This window comes from Dioszegia hungarica (assembly GCF_025882075.1).
Source record: "Dioszegia hungarica strain PDD-24b-2 chromosome Unknown MKK02contig_8, whole genome shotgun sequence".
Lineage (NCBI taxonomy): Eukaryota > Fungi > Basidiomycota > Tremellomycetes > Tremellales > Bulleribasidiaceae > Dioszegia > Dioszegia hungarica.
In genome coordinates, this window is record NW_026515770.1 from 3,114,701 (window position 1) to 3,136,484 (window position 21,784).

Below are 21,784 nucleotides of genomic sequence, written 5' to 3' on the forward strand. Positions count from 1 at the left end.
GGAGGGAAGGGCAGCCAGACCATTGTAGGATGGCGGATGATAGCATCATCGGATGCAGCACCGCCAACCTTCCGGCCCGGCGCAATGCATTCCAGCCACCCGACCCTCCTCCAACTTTCTTCTCTTGGAGTTCTCAGGTATATGATGTTACAAGCACACCACAGATATTTCGTCCTGCTATCTATAAGGCCGTTGAGCTCTTACGCGCATGTGGTCATCCTGATCGTCAAAACAGCTGAGGATGATCTCAGAAGGAACTATAGGTGCGGCAGAGCATCCAGTTTAGGCTATACCGATCTACCATCAGTCCTGCCTCTCCAGAGGGCTTAATAAGTATCTTAGATACTCCTCAGCAGCCATCTGTACCTCCTGCACACGCCTTGAATATGACAACGCACCAATAGCAAGAGCCGTGAGACGCAAATGCCACACTCAGAGCAACTCGGACCCACCAAATGACCCCTTCGCGCCAACGCAATTTGTGCACGCCACATTGACTCTGGAGACTCAGAATAACTGCCAAACTATAGCTCCGATGCATAGCTACCTGCTCATGCCCAAAAAAAGGGTATTCTATGCATAGGAAAAAGGGGCAAAAACAAAAAGAAATCCACTCTGGGGATTGAACCCAGGACCACTCCCGGTAATTTATTACTCCTTAATCGGAAGAGAGCATGCTACGACTGCACCAAGCGGACTCTAAAAGCTCTTGACTTGAAAATATATAAACAATCATGCCTGCTCCCTCCACCCAAATGCGCCACACCACCGAATTCCTCGCACCTGCCCAATCAAAACAAATCTTACCATCCACTCATCATCCTCGCCCACACCTGTCTAGCCATCTCCAGCCATGTATATCTGCCGGCAAGTCTCTTCTTGACAAGGTCTTCGCATAGTGGGACCGGTCATGCCCAGGGGCAAACACAGCGCTGACCTCTTCAGCTGGGCATACTGCGCGACCGTGTGCGAGTCCCTTGAGCAGCTCGACGGACACGTCGCCGACCACATCGAGGCGGAGCCGCCGGTACAGCTGCGCGGTGTGAAGCGAAGGCGGATAGACCAGGGCGTTTGGGTCAAGGTGGCAGGCAAGGGTCAGGAACAGGCTGCTTCTCAGCCGATAGCATATGAGCCCATATCAGGTGAGTAGTTTCACCGCCGCTGTAGCTGAGCGAGAGCTGATACATCAGACGAGCTACCTACACAAGCTTCGCAATCGCAGCTGGGCGATACGAGCATCACCACCGACACGACCTACCCCATTCCCTCCTTCCAATCCATCCGGCAACCCCTTTCCTTCCCCTCTCCCCAGCGCCTGAGCCCCTCCCAGAAAGGCAGTACCGACCGGAACAGCCAGGACAGCAATACCTCAGCGATGGACGAGGAGATCATCCAAAGCCAGCTGAGCGAGGGCATTGACTTGTCTCCCGAGATTCGGCGGAACCCTCAGTTCTCCTCATCAGGCGGTCCCTCTCCTCGTCAACGGGCTTCCGGGTCCAAGCGCCGGTCGATCAGCCCCTTCATCGCTCCTACGCAGGCGCAGCAGACCCAGGCACGGAGCACTCAAATCTCCAACAGTCAGGACGGGTCCATGCCGCCTCCCACCCAAGCTCCGGACCGATCTGTCCGCACCCAAAAAACGCCAGATGTCATGGTCGAGATCGGTCGCGGACCCACCTCCCAGGAATCCCGCATCTCCAACCCCTCCCCTCTTTCCTCCTCCGCATCCTCTACCGGCTCCAAATCGGTCGCTTCTCCTCGCGAGTCGGTCGTACGGCGAACCCCCACCAATCGGCCCTTGATGTTCGGATCGGCTTTCGACAGCCCAAAGGCGGTCCAGGTGGTGGCTACGGAGGTGGCGGACAAGGAGAAGAGTGGGAGCGCAAAGAAGGGGCCAAGGCTGAGCGTGGGGTTCACATTCGGAGGTCAGCTGGGGGATGGCGCGGGTCCTGGATCATAGAACTGCCTATATATATATAACAAAATCTCGTATGTCGCAATGAGTTGTAAAGCACCCCTGTACTTCATCATGGAGCCGCCAGACATGGCGATGACTGTCATTGAGAAAGCGTTCATCTATGTGCATTATGATTACTATACTTGCATCTACCCCGCATCTTTTCCACTCATACCTCTAGCCTCCGATTAAGCGGAGTACTTGCCCCACACCTTGTCCCAGGCAACCTTTCCGCCAGTCTCAATGACGTCCCCGTGGCAGGGGATGATTCGGTCCCACTTGAGCGCATTGATCGGTGCAATCTCCTTCTTGAATGCACTGGCATGTCAACTTCCTTCTGACGTCGTATCATGTAGACTCACTCCTTGTCCTTGGCCATACCGAACGCCATCTTCTGGTGCACCCATCCGTCCGGCGACATGGTCGATCCACCGCCCATCATCTTCATGAGCCCGGGGATACCGCCGGCTCGGCTGTACTGCTCGGTTGGAGGCAGGTTGAAGAGCATATCCGCCTGGATAAGCGTACCGCTGGGAGCATGGTGGAGGACCAGCTCGTCGTTGACGTGTCCTGAAACCCGGTGGATCGACATCTGACCCTCAGCTCTGGTCACTAGGAGGGCAGCAGATACCCACCTCGTCCTCGAAGCCGTATTGCTGTGTCTCGCCACCTTCACCAAAGATACCAGTCCACTTGACCTTTGGCATCTTGGCCTTGAGACGCGGTACGCCGATGGTCCTGCCCATCAACAATGCTCCTTCGTCCGGCTAGAAAGCCATCCATACAGCACTCACATAGCGTTAGGGTAGGCTTGAATGTATTGCTCAAAGCTGATCCCATGCTCTCCATCAGGGGTGACGAGCCACTTGACTTCGCCCAACCCCTCGAGGATCTCGGCGGTAGCAGGGGTGTGGGGAGACGAGACGTAGATGAGGACATTTCCGGAGCCGTGGCGAATTGCAGTACTTCTACCTCCGATAGGTACAGCGCCAGCCCGAGCCTACCCGTCAGCAACGGCCAAGCAGAAATGCTGACTGTCGCCACTCACAAAAGGGATAGAGAAGGTCACGATCCCAGGCACAACCTCCCTGACGACCACATGCTTGTCGTCCTTGTTTGTACTCCGCTTCAGGATCTCGTCGTAGTTGTGCGCAGCGGTCTGCTTGGCTGTGAGATCGTGTCCGCTGATGGGGTTGACCACAGTCTGGCCAGAGGTGGCGTGCGATGGGGCGGGGGCGCTGACGGGTGCTGACATGTTGGATGATCGGGTAAATCGAAGAAGGGGGATTGCAGTGCGAGATGCTCTGAGTAGATTTCGTCCGATGTGAACGGTCTGCCTATGCTGGGACAGAATAGTGATGATGTATGTGAGAGAAATAAGATGCAAGAGGACAAAGTGATTCTCGAAGAATCAAAGACAAACTCGAGTGACGTCAACGCTCTTCGGCATTCTTCTTCGGTCATCGGCCTTCAGTCGGCGCGATAAGACCTTACACCTGCTTGGAGAGGCCTATAGTAAATGTCACACTGGTAGCTCCCAGAAGTCAAGCCCATGCACATGTATCGATATCCCTCGTAGCTATATAACAGCAGGTCGAGCCTTCCAAAAGTCCTTGCAGTCCATTCTGGTCCCATCGAATCTCCTCTCTTCCCTCTCTCCTTGCTCTCCTCTAGCCGCCTCCCATTCCGACAAGTCCCACTGCGCATCGATCTCCTCCGCCATTCCGCCATGACAGTAGTCATATGGTTCAGCCAAATACGAGTAGGCCGAGGGCGCCAGGTCCGACGGAGCCAGAGGTGGAGACGAGAAGGGGAAGGCAAGTTTCTGGACGCCGGTGTCGTGTTGTTCGTCGTGATGCGGGGATGGTACATGCTGGAAGGTGATGAATGGGTTCTGTTCCGAAAGAAAAGGATTGTCGTGCGTCGTATCAAGCCGAATTCTAGCGCGAGGAGGGGTAGGCTCGCGCGAATGCGGAGGTGGAAGCGGAGGCCTGGGCGGGGTAAAGAGCTGGTCTAGGCGGGCAGTGGGAGCCGAGACGTCGGTTTCGGCGGAGTGCATAACGAGGGGGAGAGGGAGGGGAAGAGCCATGTCGGGAGGGGAGGTGTCGGCGCGCTGGAGTTTGATGATGGGACGATTCCGCACGATATCCGGTGATCCCGCTGCGCGAGGGGTTGTCCGTGGCTGTGCCTGAGCTGACAGCGAGGGCGCCTCAGAGGGTGAGCTGGTGTAGTTGACAGGGTGGATGAGAGGGTTTTGATACGCAGACGAAGTTGGCTCGGCGGGTGGGCTGTCATAGCTGATATGGCTTATGAGAGGCTTCTGGCGCTCTAACGAGATTGGCTGAATTTCGGGTTGCAGGGTGATCATGGGCGTCCGACCGAGTGCGCCTATTCGCGCTGGTGGTACGGTCCGCGATGTAGGCGCAATCATAGGACGATGGGGAATCGATGAGCTCGCCGAAGGGTGTCGAGGTGCAGAGTCGACAGAAGGCCTGCGCCGCAAGCGGAGATTCTGGGCGAGGTCTGTCGCAAGGTGATCGACGTGAGATGGGGCGGCGAGGTGAAATAGAGGCAGAGGTACATGGGAAGGTTCTGGTGGCAGGAGAGGAGTGTTCTCCCCGAAGACTGGCCGAGGTGTACGCCGGGGAAGCTGAGCTATCGGGCGCGCGGGTCCGCTTTGGTGAGCGACCGAAGCGAATGGGCTCGGAGAGAATGCGGTCGTAGTCGGAAGGCGGAGGTCAGACGGGAAGGGCCGCGACACTGATGGCGGAGGGGGAGATGTCGAGGGAGGCAGAGGCCGGCTTCTAGTACTGGATGACCGCATCTCGCTGGGCCAAGATGGTGAATTGGTACGACCTGGGGGAGGCAGCTCTCCCGGTGCGTACGGGACTCGATGAGCTTGGTGCCCCTGAGGAGCAGAGTCGGCCGAGGCGAACCGTGGCCGGTCAGCGAACGGTCTTGCCGGGATTCGCTCTGCAGGGCGGTCCGGATTCTCGCTAGGTACAGCAGGTCTCGATGGCCGACGCCAAAGCTTGAGTCGGTCTTCTTCGAACATACCCTCTGCGATGTCAGCTCGATGAATTAGCGGTCAGAATAGGAAAACTCGCCTTGATCATCATAAGAGGTGATCCTTCGCTTGGTTGGTCTCGCCGGCGCTGAAGCCACGCCCCGACCGAGGAAGCCTTTGGTCTTCTCAGGACGCATCTGCGTGGGTCAGCTATCTCGCGCGCTCCATACACAGAGGGACAGCTCACGGTCAACCTCTTCACCGCCACGTTACTCGCTTCGAAGTGCCTGATCACGTCCATACCATCCCTCTGGCCCCTTCTCTTCGGAGGCAGCATCTCTTGGGATTGAGATCCGGACCATTCTGACCCTCCTTGATTCGAGGCGAGCCGTTTGAGCTGGGTCGTCAGTGGTGGGGGAGGGGAAGGCGGGTGCGGCCGGCGAATAGCAGCTTTCTCTCGTCTGCGAGCGGTGCGTTGCTCCCAGCCTGTTTGACAATCAGCTCAATCTCCCCCTCGGACGTTCAGACTTGATGAGCCAACTCACGCTCAGCTATCTCCAGGTTTCCCTCGAACCGCTCATCCAATGCCTTTCGGACGCCCATACTCCTCCTGACCGGCGGCTCAATGGGCGCAGGTACAGAGGCATACGTCCTTAGCTCCCTCGTGTGCCTCTCTACTCCCCTTGAGGGGCCCATTCTGGGTGGCGAAGATCCCGCCCTCCCTCTTCTACCCATCACCTCCTCGCTAAACTTCCCCTGACTGCTGCTGTCCCCTCGCGCCCAATAGCTCGCAACTTCCGAGAATCCGTTCTCTTCCTCCTTTCTGAACTGTCTGTGGCCCTCGACGATGTGCTCGGGCTGGTGCTGGTGGATCGAGTCAAGGTACCGGTGAATATGCTCCTCCGGCTCCGGGCGCTGCCGCGGGATGGTGAGAATCGGTGGATTGGCCGACATCGCGGAGGCAAGACGCGAAGAGACTGTACTATGTAATGCTGCCTCCGAGAAAGTTGCCTGCGTCGAGCTGCTGACCAAGTGTCGGCGAGATGAGGTAGAGATGCAAGAGTTATGGGCGAGTTCAGGCCTTCAGGCACGTTTGAACTCCACATTCCTCAAAATTCCAGCTCAGACACAATGCACAACCATTCACTTTGACTTTGATTACCTTTCGACAACAAGCTACATCCCTTGCAGTACTCGCCAAGCACTTCTCTCGAGCGATCTCTACAATATGAGCGACGGTACTGCCCTTCACGAGCTGTCTGCGGGCGAGACATACCAGATAGATAGCGACGAATACGACTCGGACGATCAAGGTGATAACATCGGCGAGAAGGATTACGACGAGTTGGTGGCCGAGGGTGAGCCGCACTGAAGTGTGAACAAGGTTCAGTACTAACTAATACCAGCGGAAAATGGCTTCACGGATGAGGAAGTCGCAGTCTTGACTGCGGAACTTCGGGAGAAGGGGCTGGTCAACTTTCTCCGGGACTATCTCGTCCCCGTCTCTGGTCCTGGTCAGACCCTCAGGAAGCTTCTCCTTGGTCTTGGAGTCATACCAGTGAGTAGCAGTGATCAGTACTGAATACCTAAACTGACCGATAGCCCGTCCATCTGCGCTCATCCACGACGCCAGACATACAGCTCCTTTCATTCACCAAGATCGTTCTCTCGCGGTTGCTTCGCCGGCGAACCAAGCTACCCGCTTACAACAGCGTCGATGATGCTGTATCGCTCCTTCGCCATGCGAAGAACATCATCGTACTGTCTGGCGCCGGTATCTCTACATCGTGCGGTATCCCGGACTTTCGGTCTGCGAACGGGCTGTACGCGCAGATACAGGAGGACGGGGAATATGACTTGAGCGACCCGCAGGAGATGTTTGACATTCGCTATTTCAGGGAACAGCCAGAGGTCTTCTAGTGAGTTCAGTGCTGAGATGAAAGAGGATAAGCTGAAACGTAGCTCTTTTGCCAAGCAGATCTACCCAAGCAACTTTGTGCCGTCACCCTGCCACAGGTGGATCAAGCTACTTGAAGATCGAGGAAAGGTAAGCCACCGCTCAGCACACATGGCTCCTAGCTCATCTGGTAGCTCCTCCGCAACTACACGCAAAACATCGACACGCTCGAAACGCTTGCCGGCGTTCAGAATGTCCTGCAATGCCACGGATCGTTCGCTACCGCCTCCTGTCTCCGCTGCAGACGGCGGGTACCAGGCACAGACATCGAAGGGGAGATCATGCGGCAGGAGGTGCCCAAGTGCTCGGTGTGTCGTGCGGAGCGAGAAGCGGCCAGAGCGTACGAGAAGTCGGCATCGGCGAAAGGAAAGCCAAAAGTGAAGGGCGGTATGATTTGGGGAGACGAGGAGGAAGAGGAGAATGAGTGGGGCGGAGGGGAACCAGGTATCATGAAGGTTAGCTATTTCCTCCGACTGATGCTCGAGCCATGGCATAAGCTTATAACACAGCCGGATATCACCTTCTTTGGCCAGGCTTTAGACTCGAAGTTTGACGAATGTCTCTTCAAGGACAGAGAAAAGGTCGATCTGCTAGTCATCATCGGTACTTCTCTAAAGGTCGCACCTGTCAGCGAAGTCTGCAGTATGTTTTCCCCCCATTTTCTACACAAGACTAAGCTAATAGATAGCTCATATACCTCATTCTATTCCCCAAATCTTCATCAATCTCACCCCCGTCGCTCATGTACAGCCAGATGTAAGACCTCCGTTCTGCGTAATCAGGTACCAAGTTGCTGACAGTCAGATCTGCCTGCTCGGAGACGCAGACACCATCGTCACGTACTTGTCCGATCGGCTAGGTTGGAGTATACCGCCGCCACCTTCCGCCTCGGCAAAGAATCAACTAACAATGACACCGCCTGGTGAGGTGGAGTTTGCCTCTGGCGTGGGGCCACTGTGAGTCTGCCCCGGCTCATTGATCATTGGATCATCCCAGCTGACTCCACAGGTCTCACATGCACATGCTCGTACCAAGAGATGCCCGAACGGAGCCTTCAACCAGATCTACAGCCACACTCGTAGAGGACGAGGCCATGAAGGGCGCTGATCTCCAATCTGGGCTGCCTCGTCATGGAGCACCTTCGGCAACGTCGTCATCGCCCTCGGAGCGCCCGTCGAAGCGGCATCGCGCAGACCTGTAGGGCCGGAGGGCCTATCAGGCGCAGCCTCAATTGGGTCGTCCGGTAGCTTGTACTCTTTCGTGCTTACCATAGCTGGCATGATGCACATGATGTAGCTCCTGCCAGTCTCTCCCACGCCTCTTTACTGGGCAGCTTCACGATCAAGGCTTGCTGGAGACCGCACCACAAGCTGCTCCAGCTTCACACTTACCAAGTAGGCGCGCACGGACTCGCCCGAACGAGCTCGACCAAGAGAGGTTGATCTAAGATCAAAGCTTGCATCTTCTCCATGCCTTTGACCTATTTTACCTCCATACAACAAGCCGGAGGGTAGGATCTAGGCCAGAAGCTCCGCTAGGCTATAGTTTGCCGGAAAAAAAGCGGTCTGTATGGTTACCGCACTCGTCACAGTGAGGTCGAATCATGACTTCCGGGCAGTGCAGTAACCAGTTGCTGATGTGGTCCAGGGCTCTAGCCGGGGTCTTGGGCTCGGCTTCATACGTCAGCTCCTTCTGCGCCCCCAGTACAAGCGGATCATCGCTGCTGCTCGGATCATCGATGAGGCGGGCGAGCTCTGTCGGCTCAGAGATGAGAGTGAAGGGAGGATAGGGGTCGTCAGGTTGAGCGAGGTATCGGATGTTGAGAGCTGCCAAGTGAGCTTTTGATCCTTTGCTGCTCCCTGACAGAGCTGAGCGAAAATTAGCTGACACTGCAGAGATGTGCTGAAGAAGTCAAAGCTGCCGCACCGGAAGGAATCAATGTCTTGTAAGCGACTCGACAACACGATTGAGCTGGGTTGGCTGAGCTGATATAGCGCAGGATCAACAATGCCGGCTTTGCGAATCAGCCAAAGCCCATGACACCGCTCGATCTCACGACTGTGGAAGGAGCGGTAGACTTTCATCGCACCTGGTCGGTTAATGCATATGGACCACTGCTCTTCTCGACCACTCTCCTCGATAACGGCCTCCTTGTAGGGTCGCCCGCAGCAAGCGACGCTGGCCCATCCACAAACTCCACATCACAGCCTCCAATCATATGCAACATATCCTCCGGACAGGCATCCCTCACCCTCGCCAACGAGCTCTGGACAGGCGGGTCGGCAAGGGACGAGCTGTACTTTCACCCTATCTACGCGTGTAGCAAGGTGGCGCTGAGCGGGGTGACTATGCACATGGCCAGAATCTTACGTGTGAGTGTGCCTCTCTGTAATTTTGTATCATGGAATCAAGAAGCTGATAGATAAGGACCGGGTCATCGTTGGGCAAATACATCCTGGGTGGATCAAGACAACGATGGGGCGGACGTACGCGAATCTGACAGTTGATGAGTCGTCAGGCAAAGTGTCGGTACCCGTCCCTACGTTGTGGTCTTGAGCTGATGAGACAGACTGGACGTGATATCAACTTGGAAGTCGTTGAAGCAGAGCGGGCAGTATCTGAACGAAGAGGGGCAGCGTCTGCCTTGGTAATGAGCACATCATCCAGCAACAAATCTCCCATGTCAAGCTGTCTCCAACGCACCCGCGCACCATTGCTGGCAGTACTGACCAACATCTCGTGCTCTACAGCTCGCGTCTTTGGCCTGTTCGCGCGGACTTTAATTCGTCAAGGCTCCATATAGTCGTCTACGACCTCCCGCGACCATGGACTCGGCATATCTAGAGATCTGGCTTATCGAAACCCCCTCGGCAGCTACCCCTGACTGCATCACAGGACAAGAGCTCTTCATGGCCACATAGTCAAGTGGATGCCGGGCTCAGTATTCTTTCTGTGTCTGCCCCGGCGACGAGGCGGGCGGGAAGGCGGAGACGGACGCAGGTCAGAGGAAGCGGTTCAATTGTGGTCTGAATTGCCCACCTCAAGCGGCGATACTGCTGGCCAGTCGAGTCCTACCTCCTCCGAGATATACCATAGGTTTGTCTGCACCCAGGATGGTATTCACCTGACCAACACCAGTTTCAGGAAGTCTTTATGACCGTTGCTCTCAAGCTCTCATACAGTATTAGTTATACGGCCTCGGTCGAATGCCACTTTCCCATGCCGTGCCTAACCCGAATTAAGCTTCGGATATCGGTGCCGAGAATGACGTTAACGACTTTACCCTGTTCCGCCTGCAGCCGCCCAGCCGCCCCCTCGATAACCCTCTTATCTTTTCCACTGCCGCCTGTCTCTTCTTCCTCTTTCTCTCACACTATACATACTCCTCAGCCCCAACCGTAAACATGATGGACGACAAACCCAAAGACAAAGAGTCGACAGGCTACATCGCCGACCCCTCGGCATCGGACACGTCCGTGACGAACCAGCTGGAGCAGATGGGGTACAAGTCCGAGATGAAGCGGAACTTGGGGATGATAAGCGTTTTGGGGCTGAGCTTTGCGATCATGGCGGTTCCATTCGGGACGAGTACGACGCTGAATATTGCGTTGACGGATGGGGGGCCGGTGACTATTCTTTACGGCGTGAGTAGTGCTTGGAAAGGGGTGATGGAGCACGGCGCAGGATGGGAGCTGATAAGAGCAGTGGATCTTCGTTTCGCTTGTTTCGCTGGGTATGGCTGCTAGTCTTGCGGAGATGTGAGTCATAGGACTTGTATCCAAGTGCGATTCTTTCAGCTGACGGATGTAGCTGCTCTGTCTATCCAACCTCTGGCGGTGTTTACTGTGAGCATCCGCTCAACCTCCGCCAACAGCGCAGCTGATGCTGTAGATTGGTCCGCTATGCTTTCGACTCCGAAATACTCTGCTTTCGCCTCATACTTGACAGGATGGCTAGGTACCGTCGGGAACTGGACGTGAGCCGAAGCTCCCTTGCTCTCCAAATACCAAGCTGATATGGCAGAGTAACAGCCTCAATCACGTTTGGCGGAAGTCAGCTCATCCTGGCCGCCGCGACCCTGTTCAACGAGGAATACGTCCCAACGCCATGGCAGACGTGTTTGGTCTACTGGGGAGCTTTGATCTGCTCCTTGCTCATCAATCTGTTCTTCAACCGGTATGTCAAATTGTGCCAGGACTCGGGGGACACCGCTGATATGCAGTCATCTGGATAAGCTGAATACCGTGTGCCTATACTGGACAGCTGCTTCTGTGGTCATGTGAGCTACTCGTCCTATATTAACGTGACTACAGCGGCCCAGCTGACCGGGTAGCGTATGTTTCTGCTCTGTTCCCGCAGGATGTGAGAATACTGACAATCTAGATCATCATCGTCCTGCTTTCTATGGCAGAAGAACGGAACTCGGCAGCATACGCATTCGGAGGGGTAAGTCTACTTATCAGTCCCTACGAAAGTAAGGCTGACTATAAAGTTTGACGCGTCTGCATCTGGTTGGCCTGAGGCCTGGGCTTGGTTCGTTGGACTGTTGCAGGCAGCCTATACATTAACTGGGTAAGCAGACTTACCTCTGACGGAGTACTCGAGCTGATATCTAGGTACGGGATGGTCGCCGCACTCTGCGAGGAAGTCAAGGAACCAGCCAGAGAAGTACCGAGGGCTATGGTGCTGTCCGTAGCTGCTGCAGCTATCACCGGGCTGGTGTACCTTGTACGTATCCTGGCTGCTTTAGATGAGCGACGAATTGGCAGCTGACGGAGCAGCTGCCGATTAACTTTGTACTGCGCGATATCCCTGATCTTCTCGCTGTAGCATCTCTACAGCCTATGCCCCTGCTGTACAAGCTGGTGACCAGATCATCCGGTGCGGCGCTTGGCTTGCTCATCCTCAGTAGGTCTTACTACTCTCAATACTTCACACGGCTGATAAGCAGTCCTCGGTGTCTGGTTCTTCGCTACCATCGGCTCCCTCACCGCCGCATCTCGCTGTACCTGGGCTTTCTCGCGCGACGGCGGCATCCCCGGGTCACAATGGTGGAAAGTCGTCAACCCGCGGTATGGCGTCCCGCTCAACTCGCTGATCTTGTCGACTGTGGTCTGCGGTCTGCTGGGTCTGATCTACCTTGGGAGCAGCGCAGCTTTCAACGCTTTCACTGGAGGTGGGTCGTCGGTTTTCACGTCAGCTTGGGCGAGCTGATCATCTAGTCGCGACAATCTGTCTCGGCTGCTCCTACGCTTTCCCTGTGTTCTGCTCCCTGGCGCGACGGAGGAAGATGGTACGGGATGCGCCGTTCTCACTGGGAAAGTTTGGCTATTTCATCGTGAGTCTTCGCCTCTAGATTGAACAGTACGAGCAGTGTTTGACCAGGCAGAACATCCTGACGGTAATCTGGATCATCTTCTCCATCGTGCTCTTCTGCATGCGTGAGTCCTCACCGCTGAAGTTGAGGCCATGGCTGAACCAGCAGCAACCGCCATCCCGGTCACTCCACCTACTATGAACTACGCGAGCGTGGTCTTTGCGGGCTTTTCGACCATCGCTGGGCTGTGGTATGTCATCAGCGCGAGGAAGTACTACAAGGGCCCGACAGTCAGTGCAGTGAGGAGGGAGTCGTACTCCGAGTAAGCTGGCCGTTGAAGGTATCTTGTGGGATGGAGGCCTCTTGTCTTGTCTTGGCTTGTCTCTGGGCTATCGCTGGATCTCTTGTTGTAAGATTATCATGCAATGTGGCACTCGGTAGGCAGGAACCGAACAACCCCAACGGCTGGGCCTGGGCCTGGCATGTGACGGGTTGCGGGAGGCAGCTGGCGGCTTCGGATCTGTCAGAGATCTGAGCCGTCTCTGAGAGATGTCTTGGCGAGTGATGAGTCCGGGGTAAGATCGTAAGAAGCGGGGCAATCCGGGGAGTCGGAGGTTACATTCAGGGTTCGATTCAATCTGGACCTTCCTTTCGCGAAGGCCGATGAGATGACCGAGATGACAAGTTAAACCTCCTTGTAACTGGGTCTTCATGCATGACGCAGACACTCGACAGCCCGACATCTTCTTGACCTTGCACTCCATCCATATCCTCGCCGCACGAGAACGAAACCCAGACGACTCATCTTACCTCGCCAGAAGGGAACTCGCCGTCGCCAAGATCTGCACTTTCCGCAGTCGCTGACCGGTATATCCTCGGTCCGGGTCGAATTCGTACTCTCCCTTGCCATTTCGCACCTTTTCACACTCGGTCAACAGTCCTCTTATCCTTGTTCAGGCCCACAAACCGCTCACAATCTCGCAACCAGCAGACACCACGGCCGGAGCCATGTCTTCCGAAGCATCAACCTCACATCCTCTCGCTCCTCCTCTGACCGCCGGCCCAGCCCAGACCATGTCACAGGCGACTACAACTGCTGTTCCAGCATCAGCACCGGTCGTTGGATCTGAAGCGCCTGCTCAGGCTCCACCAAAGACACATACCGACGCGGAAATTGGCAGTATCACCCCACCTGTACCTAAAGTGAGTTGCCGAAGATGTCAGATTGGCTGCAGATGGGCGGTGTATGGCAGCACCCACGTCGTTCCCCTGCTTTTGTCCCCGCCTGACCCTTGACATTGTGCTGATACAGCAGTGCCATCTTCGTGTACTTATCATCTCTGGGCAGAGCCATGTCTTTTCGTTCGAGCCAGAAATTACCGTTGGGCGAATGGTGGGTCACGCTGCTTACACCCCATGAACATGTCTTTGTGGTGGTCGTGCTGACGAATGTCAGAAAGAGATAGTATGGTCTTCGTGGCCGAGCGAATGGACTAGCCCCTCCGCCCCTCCCTCGCCAAGCTTCCTCAGAGTGCTGTATTCTGGTCGGATACTACAGGATGACTCTACACTTTCGTGTGAGTCGCAACACCTTTACCAATAGCGTTGCGCAAGACAGGTACTCGGATACGAACGCTGACATGTCTAGCAAATAACCTCGCCACTGCCCTACTTCCCACCAACCCTACCGTCTTGCATATCTCTGTCCGGTCGTTCTCGCTACGAGGAGATGAGGGTGAGTTATACTGATTCTCTTGACTGTTCCCAGGCTGACGTGATAGGTGATCCCAAGCAGAAGGGTTTCCTGCATCCCACCACATCTCGGACTAGCAGGCGGAACGAGGAGCAGGCCAGTAGTGGCGGCTGCAAGTGCGTGATCATGTAGATCAGGTGTCACGCACTGGCGTAGCGAGGGCTAGGGCAGCGTAGGGACGCCGAGCTGGGTCTCAAGACATACGAGTACGATCTCTGTAGATTAGCCCTTCTTCTTTCATTCTTTGGTTGTATTGTAGATATCTCTTCCCAACTCGATCCAGATTGGTACGTTTCTCGGATCTACAGGTACAACATGCATCTTCTGGCATCTACGATCTTGACTGGAAAGCAGCATTCGCATTCTACGGCGTAATCTCCCCTCCGCCCTCCTTCTTCCACTCTTCTGGCGACTTGAGCCTCAAACTCAGAGCGTGCAAACCCATCGTGTCGAATTCATCCTTCAACAGCGCGTTGACGAGCCGATGCCGCGCTATTGGCGTTTTGCCGCTGAAAGCAGGGGCGACCATATGTACGGCAAAGTCTGAGGATCAGCTTCGCCCCCGTCTAAACGGATCTCGCAACTGACGAGTCTCTCCACCTCCACCTCCTATTGCGCGCATGGCGGAATGATGTGCGTGCTTGGACGAGTCGTTCGTGACGCGGATAAGAAGTGGTTGGAACGTCTCAACAAGCTATCAGTAGATCAGTACGACAATCCGTATCGGGCCGAGAGACTGACCTTGGACTGTATGCTCGTCTCGACGGGACCAGGTATACGAGTAGGGGAGCGAGGCCGGGAGGAGCTCGCCTCGGCTGCGGAAGAGCTAGAAGCGGACATGCTGCGGGTCCGAGGCGAGACGGCAGAGAAGGGAGAGGCTGCTGAGCGGGGCAGTAGGCGGAGGGCGGCAGAGGAGCGCATAAGGTATAGCTTGCTGCAGAGAAGTATAGACGACCAAAGGATCAGCACCGGTGGAGGTCGACCGAGGAAATCCACCCTGGGGATTCAACCTGCCCGAGCCGGAGAATTGCGGCGTTTTGAGTCCACCCTATTTCGGGTTTGACCGAGTCAACAAATGACCGTGACTTTCAGCGCCAACTTTCAGCTTGGAACCTCCTCTTCTATACTTGTAAATCAGTACTGACCACCGCATAGCCGGAGCTGCAGCTCAAGGTATAGGGTTCATTCACGAGCTATATCGAAAATGGCCCAAGAAAACCGCTTCGATATCTGTCAGTTCCGCCTTCTACTGTCCTGGAATGTGCTGACTCCATAGCTAAGCCCCGCTTCGACCTCGAGACATACTGTGAGCTTCCCGCTTCCCACTTCGCCAGATTTCGCGTGACAGCAGCTCATTCACACAGCTGGACGGCTGCGTTATTTCTACTCGACGACTTCTCCGCTCACGCTTCTGGCATCGTCAGCCAAGCTCGAGCAAGCCCAGCACGATGTCAAGCGGTACGAAGGGTTGATCAAAGAAAGAGGGAGGGAGGGGTACTGGGTAGGCGAGAAGGAGCGGGACGAATACTGGAAGGCGAAGCAGTGTGAGCTAGGATAAGAGCGATCTGGTAGCTCCCTAGCTGACTACATAGTAACGAACTCGAGTCTGCACCCGGATACGGGCAAGCCGGTTCCTTTGCCGTTCAGGATGTCCGCGTTCGTGCCGACCAACCTGATGTGAGCTAATATGTCCCGGAGACTGGACGGGCAACGAAAGCTGACCTGACAGAATATGCGTATGTCTCCGATCATTGCGACCCCTTCCGGGCCAGCACTGACGTGCTAGGCTGGAATGCTCATGCCGAACGCCTCCCTCCGCTCGGTCATCTTCTGGCAATGGGCAAATCAGACGCTCAATGTTGCTGTCAATTACAGCAATGCCAACAAGTCGATCGTGATGACGCCTCAAGAGGTCGGGACGGGTAAGCGGCGTTCATCCTTCGTCTATCTGGGCGAGCTGACAATGGCAGCCTATCTGGCTGCGACGTTCACTTCCGTCTTCCTTGCTGTCTCGCTCACAAGGCTGGTACCTCGTCTGCCAGTTTCGCTCGGAACAAAACAGATCCTCTCCCGTCTGGTCCCCTTCGCTTCAGTAGCGAGTGCAGGTGTGGTCAAGTGAGTTCTCAAGCGCTTGGCAATTTCTACCGGCGCAGAAAGCTGACTCCTGCAGCATCTCATGTATAAGGTGGAAGGAGATGCGTGACGGCGTGGAAGTGTACAAGCTACGACGGAACACCGAATCTGGGCAGGAGGAGAAGGCGGTTTTGGGCAAGAGCGCAAAGGCGGGTCAGATGGCCGTTGGGCAGAGTGCGGCTAGCAGGGTGTTTACCAATGTGTAAGTTGACTCGCACATGCCTATACGTACATGAGAGTGATTACTGATACTCTAGGCCGACTCTCATCATCCCACCACTGGTCATGACCCTCTTGGAAAAGCGGAATGCATTCGGCGGACCCCGTGGTAAGGCTATGGCGAGCCTGACCAACCTGACTCTCAGTGAGTGATTCCCTCAACCTTAGGTGGGTGTGGGTTCTGGCTCATACTGTGCAGTCGGTTTATCACTCGGTCTCTTCCTCCCTCCTGCGATCGCATACTACCCTCAACGCGCAGAAACAGATCCTGTCAAGCTGGAGGATCGGTTCAAGCGGGAATCGGCGCCGGTGTATTTCAACAAGGGGCTGTGATCTTGCTGGCGGAGTATCTCGATGCTCATGGTATGATGGAAGTACTGAATGCAACTGGGGCTGAAAGGCGAACAACGTGCACCTCCTGATCTGTGGGAAACAAGCTCCTTAACAGCTTGCGATGGGGCTTCTCCGTCACTTACTCTTTCTGACACTGATTTAGAACTGACCGGATTCGCCGCGTGACCTTGCACAAGAAGCACGGCCAGATGGGAATGATTGCGGCTTGCCCCCCAATCAAACGCCGTTCTCTTTCATTCTTCTTCCTTCTTATCTCTGAAAGATCCAATACTCCAGATGACTGAAGAGGTCGCTCAACATGCCTCCCCGCTCAGAAAGTGCTCTCCCGAACATGCCTGCTACCGCTTCCACCAAACCCGCCACTCCTCCACGCGCCGCCAACCGGAAAGTCTACAATACGCTCGAGCTAAGGCAGCACATACTCTCCTATGTCGACCTTCCTTCCCTGGCGGTATTCATGAGGGTTGAGACGGGATGTATGGCCGATGTCGCTCGGGAGCTGTACCGGACAATGGCGCTCGACCTCTTCATCAGAATGAAGGGTCAAACAGTAAATCTGCCTGCGAATACAGCTCCTACCCTGTTGTAACTCCCTCTGTCGAACCTGGCTAATTTGTAGCACCGACACAAGATATACTTTGCTGCGGTAAACACGGTCGACGCTCGAAACAACATGCCATACTGGCTGACGAAGACTGTCTCGCGAACACTTCACTCTCTCATTGCGCCGATCCGGAACGAACTCTTCGCATACCAGCCTCACTACTGTAATGTACTCGTCGAAGCCCTTCGGAAGCGATGCCCGAACCTCCGTACCATGAAGTTCGGCCGAGGACGATGTGGATTCGGAGATACCATGCGATTCGGATTTCGTATCGACGAATACGAGTATTGCTTCGCATGGACCGCTCAATTCGATCCCAGCGATCCGCAGCGGGCTGCAAGCAACCCCATCACCTTCTATCGGAACGTACACTACTACACATCTTCGTCCCCTCCCAAGTCTGTACAGTGCCCGCCACCCCCTACCTCTCGCTACGTGGCTCGGATCCGGTTCGACCTGAAGCTCACCCTGGTCGATACTCCGCGAACGGACGACTGGCTCGCCTCGCTTCGGGACAGCCCTCTGTGGGCAGACCTGCACACGCATATCTCGCTAGACGGGACCCCAGTCACACTTGAGGACCTCGCGTCCTTGTACCGCCGACAAATTTCGGCCGGCCACTCGGCGCGACTGGAAGACATCTTCGCGCCCTGCGCTCGACCCTGGACCGCCTACGATTTCGAGGACTTCGCACGCATCGCCTCTACGTCTCTGCGGTCACTCAATCTGTACGATGAATGGGCGAAAGGCGGACAAGACACCCCCCGGATCGCCTTTCGCGACCTGCCTTTTCTGACCGAGATGGTGCTGCAGCACCTACCGAACTTGGCAACCCTCTCGATAGCTGTAACGGGGATCGACACCGCGGAGGCAGTCTTCGGAGAGTTGCTCCATCCCGACATCCTCGCCCGGGCCGGCAGCCTGCGAGATCTTCGTATCTACTCGGAGAAACCACCCCACCCCATCCCATTCTACAATACGCTCCGCTATCTGATGGGGATGACGGCCCGGGATGGCGGCGTGCTAGTCTTGCATCCTCACGCAAGAGTGACCGACTTTCCCAGCCCCCAGAGAGCTTATGTGGACTACCTACAGGGGTAAGCTCATTCATTCGTACATGGAAGCGCGCCCGCTCCTCCTTCTGACATCGCAGACGACCACCCCTGCAGCAGAAGTCGCTTGCTACGATCGACTTTGCCACAATCGGGATCACTACCCTTGCCCAGGTCTTAGACCTCGAATATCATCCGGACGGCCGGCCCCGGTACATCTGGACCAGCAAGCCCATCAAATGGTCGAAGCTCATCAAGCTCGCGCAGCATCACCCGAAAGCGAAGCGGGAACGACCGCTCCGGTTCCACTTGGCCGACTGCCTCGTCATCTGCCGCTGGCTCGAAGCGCTCGCCACCAAGGCCGCCCTACCGGAGATCCTGGCGAAGGTCAAGGAGTTGGCGGAGTTAGTGGGTCAGTATCCTCAGGTCAAGAGATGGGGATATACCCTACTCTTTGACGATGAGTTCCGAAAGGATTTGAAGGAAAGTCAGGGGATCCTGGAGGGGCAGGTCAGAGGTGGGGCGGCGGTGTAAGCGTGTTTCGTTAAGATGGGGAAGTGATTAAGACCCTTGAGAGAGACCTAGCTTCCGATACCTTAGATCAACCAGCCTTCAATATACCCTGTAGGAGATACTCAGCAATCAGACTCAGTGTTATCAGATGTAAGTTAGCCAGATGCCAGCTGTAAATTGGTCAGATATCGTCAGATGTACCCATGTTGCGCATCGATCACCCTCCGCTTGGAATGGGAGTCCACGTTTCTTCTTCCCATCCCCATGTCCACGCTAATCAAGCATCTATCCCCGGTTTTGCTGTCTATCTATAGTTGTTCTGCCGACCCGGTTGCCTTTCGTCTATCACCACATCTGATCGTGCATCAAACATGGGCGATTCGCTCATGCACCTTGATGAGATCGGACTGAAGATCAGCGTGCCTCCGAGCAGATCTTGAGACGGGACAACTCACAGTACATCCCATAGCAGTGACGTCTCCACCTGCCCCTGATCCCTGGATGACGAGCGGCCGAGGAGAGTATCGCTTGGTCGTAAAGGAGACAATGTTGTCCGAGCCTTTCAGAGCGGTCGCAAATGCATGGTCCTTGGGGTATCTATCATCAGCACTTTTCCCCGGCGAAAAGCGGTTTTACTCACTTGCCAAGCTTGCATTCGACCTTGCCCTCCTTCAAGTCGATCACACCCACATACCGCACCACCATCCCCTCCGCTGCAGCTTCTGACCGGATCTTGTCAAAGTACTCGTCACCTTCGGCAAGACGGGAGAGGTACTCGTCCTTCGTCTTGGCGTCCTCCAGCGCTGGTGGGACGAGAGATTGGGTGGGGACGGAGGCGTAGCCTTCTGGCAGAGCAGGAGTAGTGGGGATGAGCCGGGAGAGGATGGTGAGCTTGCGCGCGACGTCGGTGCCGGAGAGGTCATCCCTCGGGTCCGGCTCCTGGATGATCAGCGACCAATCAAGACAGCAATACCATCCGGACACGACATTGGAAGATGTTACGTTTAAAAGAGGTGGATAGGGGGCAGGGGATCGGCGGAGCCTGAGGGGCAGTCCCAACTTACGGTGTATCCATTGTCCTTGGCAATCTTGACCACCTCGGAAAACTTGACATCTCCGCCCTCGGCCTTGGAGAACTCGTTGAAGATGTAGCTCAACGTTCCCGAGAAGACACCCTCAACCTTAATGATCTCGTCTCCAGTCTCCACGAGATCCTTGAGAGTGCTCAGGATGGGCAAGCCAGCGCCGACCGTCGCTTCGTCATAGTACAGAGCCCGGGAGTTGGGGTACGTAGCGGCCCGGATGGACTCGTACAGATCCAATGATCCCGAAGCGCCCTTCTTGTTGGGAGTGACGACCGAGATTCCCATGCCGAGGATCTGGGGGTACATGCCCGGCAAGATCTCGCTTGCTGTCGAGTCGATCAAGACGCCTGGGCCATCCGAGTGGTTGGCGAGTATAGAAATCACCGAGGAGAGGTCCAGAGTGACTCCATATTGCTCGAGAATGGGGCGGAAGTTAACCGGAGTGAGTGGGCCGGAGGGGAGGGGGAGCGAGAGGGAGAGCCGAGAGTTGGCAATGAGGATGAGCTGGAAGCGGGAAGAGAGAGGTGGGGCGAGAAGCTGTCCGAGAACAGCTGCGCCGACACCGCCGAGGCCGATAAGAGCAACAGGGACTCGCTTGAGGGGAAGAGCGGCGGACATGATGTGGATATCGATGGATGAGTGGAAGGTTGATAAAGAGGAGTTCTGCGCAAAAAGGTCTCGGAAATTTCGATTTGGTCCACCTCCACATCGCATCTTCACCTCCATCATCTATCTACCTCTATAGGAGCTTCCAAGGTGGCCCAGGGGCGGCTATACCCTTGAAGGGCGATCACAGGCACCAGACTGCTGGGATACAGTCACCCAATTCCTGAGCGAGTGCGGGCTGAGGTTGGACCTCGAGAACAGTCGCCTCGCCAACGACCAATCTCCACTAGTCCTCGGGCACCGTCCTACAATGCGGCCGTCCGTCCATGCCGCCCGCTTGGTCCGACGCAACGTCCTCGAGAAGTATCTCCGCCCTCTTCCGGCTCGGCCGTACCCCGTCCTCCCCCAGACCCTAGCGGACCTCCCTCCGGACCCTTCTGGCAAGAAAGGGCCAGCCTTCGAGACGGCTGCAAGCGCACCGGTCGGAACGTCCCTCCAGGAAACGCCCCCGCCGGACTCTACGGCGCGGACGAAGCTGGCTACTCAGTTGCCTGCTATGATGCCGCTCGTCGAGGAGAAGCCCGTCAAGGCGCCTGTCCCTGCCAAAGAGAAGGAGATGCGGGTTGAGGGGGTTTTGATACCCGCCAAGCCTATACCTCCCGGTGAAGAGGGTAAGTCATTTACGCGTTTGTTCACGAATCTGACTGACTGATCAGAATGCTGCATGTCTGGCTGTGTGCACTGCGTATATACCATCTACGCCGACGACCTCGAGATTTACACCGATGCCCTTTCAGAGGCGAGACAAGCGCTAGTTCAGGCCGGACGAGCCCTGTCCGGCTGGCCGGAGGTCGTACGGACTATGGAGAAGCAGGGGAAGTCGGGAGCCGATGTGGAGAAGGATACCACGAAGAAGGTGGTCGAGGGGTTGGATCCAACCATGGCTGCCTTCTTGGCGTAAGCTCCCTCCCAGAACCATGCAGGATATGGCTGATCATCCCAGATTGGAGAACAGGTTGAAGAAGCAACAGATCGCTACGCCGACCTAGTGAATACGGTTCACCAGTCGGGTGATGAGGCGCCGGGGGCAATTGATGGAGGGGGCCGACAAGTGAGGGACGCCCAAAAGAAGCCGACCTCACCGCCCTCTCCCGGACTATTACTATCATCTGCCGGGGATGCCAGAATGAAGTTTGGCTCTCCCGGGAGGGGAGAGTTGTCGATCTC

General features: G+C 55.8%; 13 protein-coding genes and 1 non-coding gene across 14 annotated transcripts; 8 read left to right on the forward strand and 6 right to left on the reverse strand.

The window, feature by feature from the left end:
• Window positions 1-607: 607 nt before the first annotated feature.
• On the reverse strand, window positions 608-698 carry MKK02DRAFT_t56. Its single transcript has one exon. It is a non-coding gene; the product is annotated as a tRNA-Arg (tRNA).
• Window positions 699-734: 36 nt separating this feature from the next.
• On the forward strand, window positions 735-1,960 carry MKK02DRAFT_44909 (uncharacterized protein; the record flags this gene model as incomplete). The annotated part of the gene is made up of 3 exons (XM_053093140.1): window positions 735-898; window positions 946-1,142; window positions 1,191-1,960. The coding sequence occupies 3 exons, from the start codon at window positions 735-737 to the stop codon at window positions 1,958-1,960; spliced, it is 1,131 nt and encodes a 376-aa protein (XP_052945982.1).
• A 185-nt stretch (window positions 1,961-2,145) lies between these two features.
• Window positions 2,146-3,212, reverse strand: MKK02DRAFT_44910 (uncharacterized protein; the record flags this gene model as incomplete). Its single annotated transcript, XM_053093141.1, has 5 exons — window positions 2,146-2,275; window positions 2,320-2,549; window positions 2,593-2,695; window positions 2,752-2,957; window positions 3,006-3,212. 5 exons carry the CDS (start codon window positions 3,210-3,212, stop codon window positions 2,146-2,148), a joined length of 876 nt encoding a protein of 291 aa, XP_052945983.1.
• Window positions 3,213-3,536: 324 nt separating this feature from the next.
• Window positions 3,537-4,388, reverse strand: MKK02DRAFT_44911 (uncharacterized protein; the record flags this gene model as incomplete). Its single annotated transcript, XM_053093142.1, has 1 exon — window positions 3,537-4,388. One exon carries the CDS (start codon window positions 4,386-4,388, stop codon window positions 3,537-3,539), a length of 852 nt encoding a protein of 283 aa, XP_052945984.1.
• A 650-nt stretch (window positions 4,389-5,038) lies between these two features.
• On the reverse strand, window positions 5,039-5,918 carry MKK02DRAFT_44912 (uncharacterized protein; the record flags this gene model as incomplete). The annotated part of the gene is made up of 3 exons (XM_053093143.1): window positions 5,039-5,161; window positions 5,212-5,450; window positions 5,510-5,918. The coding sequence occupies 3 exons, from the start codon at window positions 5,916-5,918 to the stop codon at window positions 5,039-5,041; spliced, it is 771 nt and encodes a 256-aa protein (XP_052945985.1).
• A 274-nt stretch (window positions 5,919-6,192) lies between these two features.
• MKK02DRAFT_26548 (DHS-like NAD/FAD-binding domain-containing protein) lies at window positions 6,193-7,881 on the forward strand (the record flags this gene model as incomplete). Its single annotated transcript, XM_053087214.1, has 8 exons — window positions 6,193-6,322; window positions 6,371-6,522; window positions 6,567-6,883; window positions 6,927-7,011; window positions 7,056-7,376; window positions 7,431-7,563; window positions 7,610-7,677; window positions 7,726-7,881. The coding sequence occupies 8 exons, from the start codon at window positions 6,193-6,195 to the stop codon at window positions 7,879-7,881; spliced, it is 1,362 nt and encodes a 453-aa protein (XP_052945986.1).
• A 609-nt stretch (window positions 7,882-8,490) lies between these two features.
• MKK02DRAFT_44914 (uncharacterized protein) lies at window positions 8,491-9,572 on the forward strand (the record flags this gene model as incomplete). The annotated part of the gene is made up of 6 exons (XM_053093144.1): window positions 8,491-8,511; window positions 8,569-8,754; window positions 8,817-8,866; window positions 8,921-9,293; window positions 9,349-9,446; window positions 9,491-9,572. The coding sequence occupies 6 exons, from the start codon at window positions 8,491-8,493 to the stop codon at window positions 9,570-9,572; spliced, it is 810 nt and encodes a 269-aa protein (XP_052945987.1).
• A 756-nt stretch (window positions 9,573-10,328) lies between these two features.
• On the forward strand, window positions 10,329-12,564 carry MKK02DRAFT_25498 (amino acid/polyamine transporter I; the record flags this gene model as incomplete). Its single annotated transcript, XM_053087051.1, has 14 exons — window positions 10,329-10,565; window positions 10,627-10,679; window positions 10,732-10,766; window positions 10,813-10,897; window positions 10,945-11,097; window positions 11,144-11,192; window positions 11,305-11,367; window positions 11,414-11,493; window positions 11,538-11,649; window positions 11,703-11,829; window positions 11,873-12,097; window positions 12,144-12,259; window positions 12,311-12,362; window positions 12,407-12,564. The coding sequence occupies 14 exons, from the start codon at window positions 10,329-10,331 to the stop codon at window positions 12,562-12,564; spliced, it is 1,545 nt and encodes a 514-aa protein (XP_052945988.1).
• A 682-nt stretch (window positions 12,565-13,246) lies between these two features.
• MKK02DRAFT_44916 (ubiquitin-related domain-containing protein) lies at window positions 13,247-14,123 on the forward strand (the record flags this gene model as incomplete). The annotated part of the gene is made up of 5 exons (XM_053093145.1): window positions 13,247-13,441; window positions 13,554-13,631; window positions 13,695-13,815; window positions 13,887-13,973; window positions 14,020-14,123. 5 exons carry the CDS (start codon window positions 13,247-13,249, stop codon window positions 14,121-14,123), a joined length of 585 nt encoding a protein of 194 aa, XP_052945989.1.
• Window positions 14,124-14,355: 232 nt separating this feature from the next.
• Window positions 14,356-14,831, reverse strand: MKK02DRAFT_25903 (bola-like protein-domain-containing protein; the record flags this gene model as incomplete). The annotated part of the gene is made up of 3 exons (XM_053087110.1): window positions 14,356-14,534; window positions 14,580-14,685; window positions 14,733-14,831. The coding sequence occupies 3 exons, from the start codon at window positions 14,829-14,831 to the stop codon at window positions 14,356-14,358; spliced, it is 384 nt and encodes a 127-aa protein (XP_052945990.1).
• A 364-nt stretch (window positions 14,832-15,195) lies between these two features.
• On the forward strand, window positions 15,196-16,676 carry MKK02DRAFT_44918 (Tricarboxylate/iron carrier; the record flags this gene model as incomplete). The annotated part of the gene is made up of 10 exons (XM_053093146.1): window positions 15,196-15,223; window positions 15,268-15,297; window positions 15,356-15,535; window positions 15,584-15,668; window positions 15,721-15,727; window positions 15,778-15,913; window positions 15,962-16,106; window positions 16,162-16,326; window positions 16,382-16,488; window positions 16,543-16,676. The coding sequence occupies 10 exons, from the start codon at window positions 15,196-15,198 to the stop codon at window positions 16,674-16,676; spliced, it is 1,017 nt and encodes a 338-aa protein (XP_052945991.1).
• Window positions 16,677-16,995: 319 nt separating this feature from the next.
• MKK02DRAFT_44919 (uncharacterized protein) lies at window positions 16,996-18,887 on the forward strand (the record flags this gene model as incomplete). Its single annotated transcript, XM_053093147.1, has 3 exons — window positions 16,996-17,247; window positions 17,317-18,398; window positions 18,455-18,887. The coding sequence occupies 3 exons, from the start codon at window positions 16,996-16,998 to the stop codon at window positions 18,885-18,887; spliced, it is 1,767 nt and encodes a 588-aa protein (XP_052945992.1).
• Window positions 18,888-19,231: 344 nt separating this feature from the next.
• On the reverse strand, window positions 19,232-20,569 carry MKK02DRAFT_37055 (putative homoserine dehydrogenase; the record flags this gene model as incomplete). The annotated part of the gene is made up of 4 exons (XM_053089548.1): window positions 19,232-19,273; window positions 19,322-19,463; window positions 19,507-19,805; window positions 19,931-20,569. 4 exons carry the CDS (start codon window positions 20,567-20,569, stop codon window positions 19,232-19,234), a joined length of 1,122 nt encoding a protein of 373 aa, XP_052945993.1.
• A 298-nt stretch (window positions 20,570-20,867) lies between these two features.
• On the forward strand, window positions 20,868-21,606 carry MKK02DRAFT_44921 (oxidoreductase-like protein; the record flags this gene model as incomplete). Its single annotated transcript, XM_053093148.1, has 3 exons — window positions 20,868-21,228; window positions 21,274-21,514; window positions 21,561-21,606. The coding sequence occupies 3 exons, from the start codon at window positions 20,868-20,870 to the stop codon at window positions 21,604-21,606; spliced, it is 648 nt and encodes a 215-aa protein (XP_052945994.1).
• Window positions 21,607-21,784: the final 178 nt, after the last annotated feature.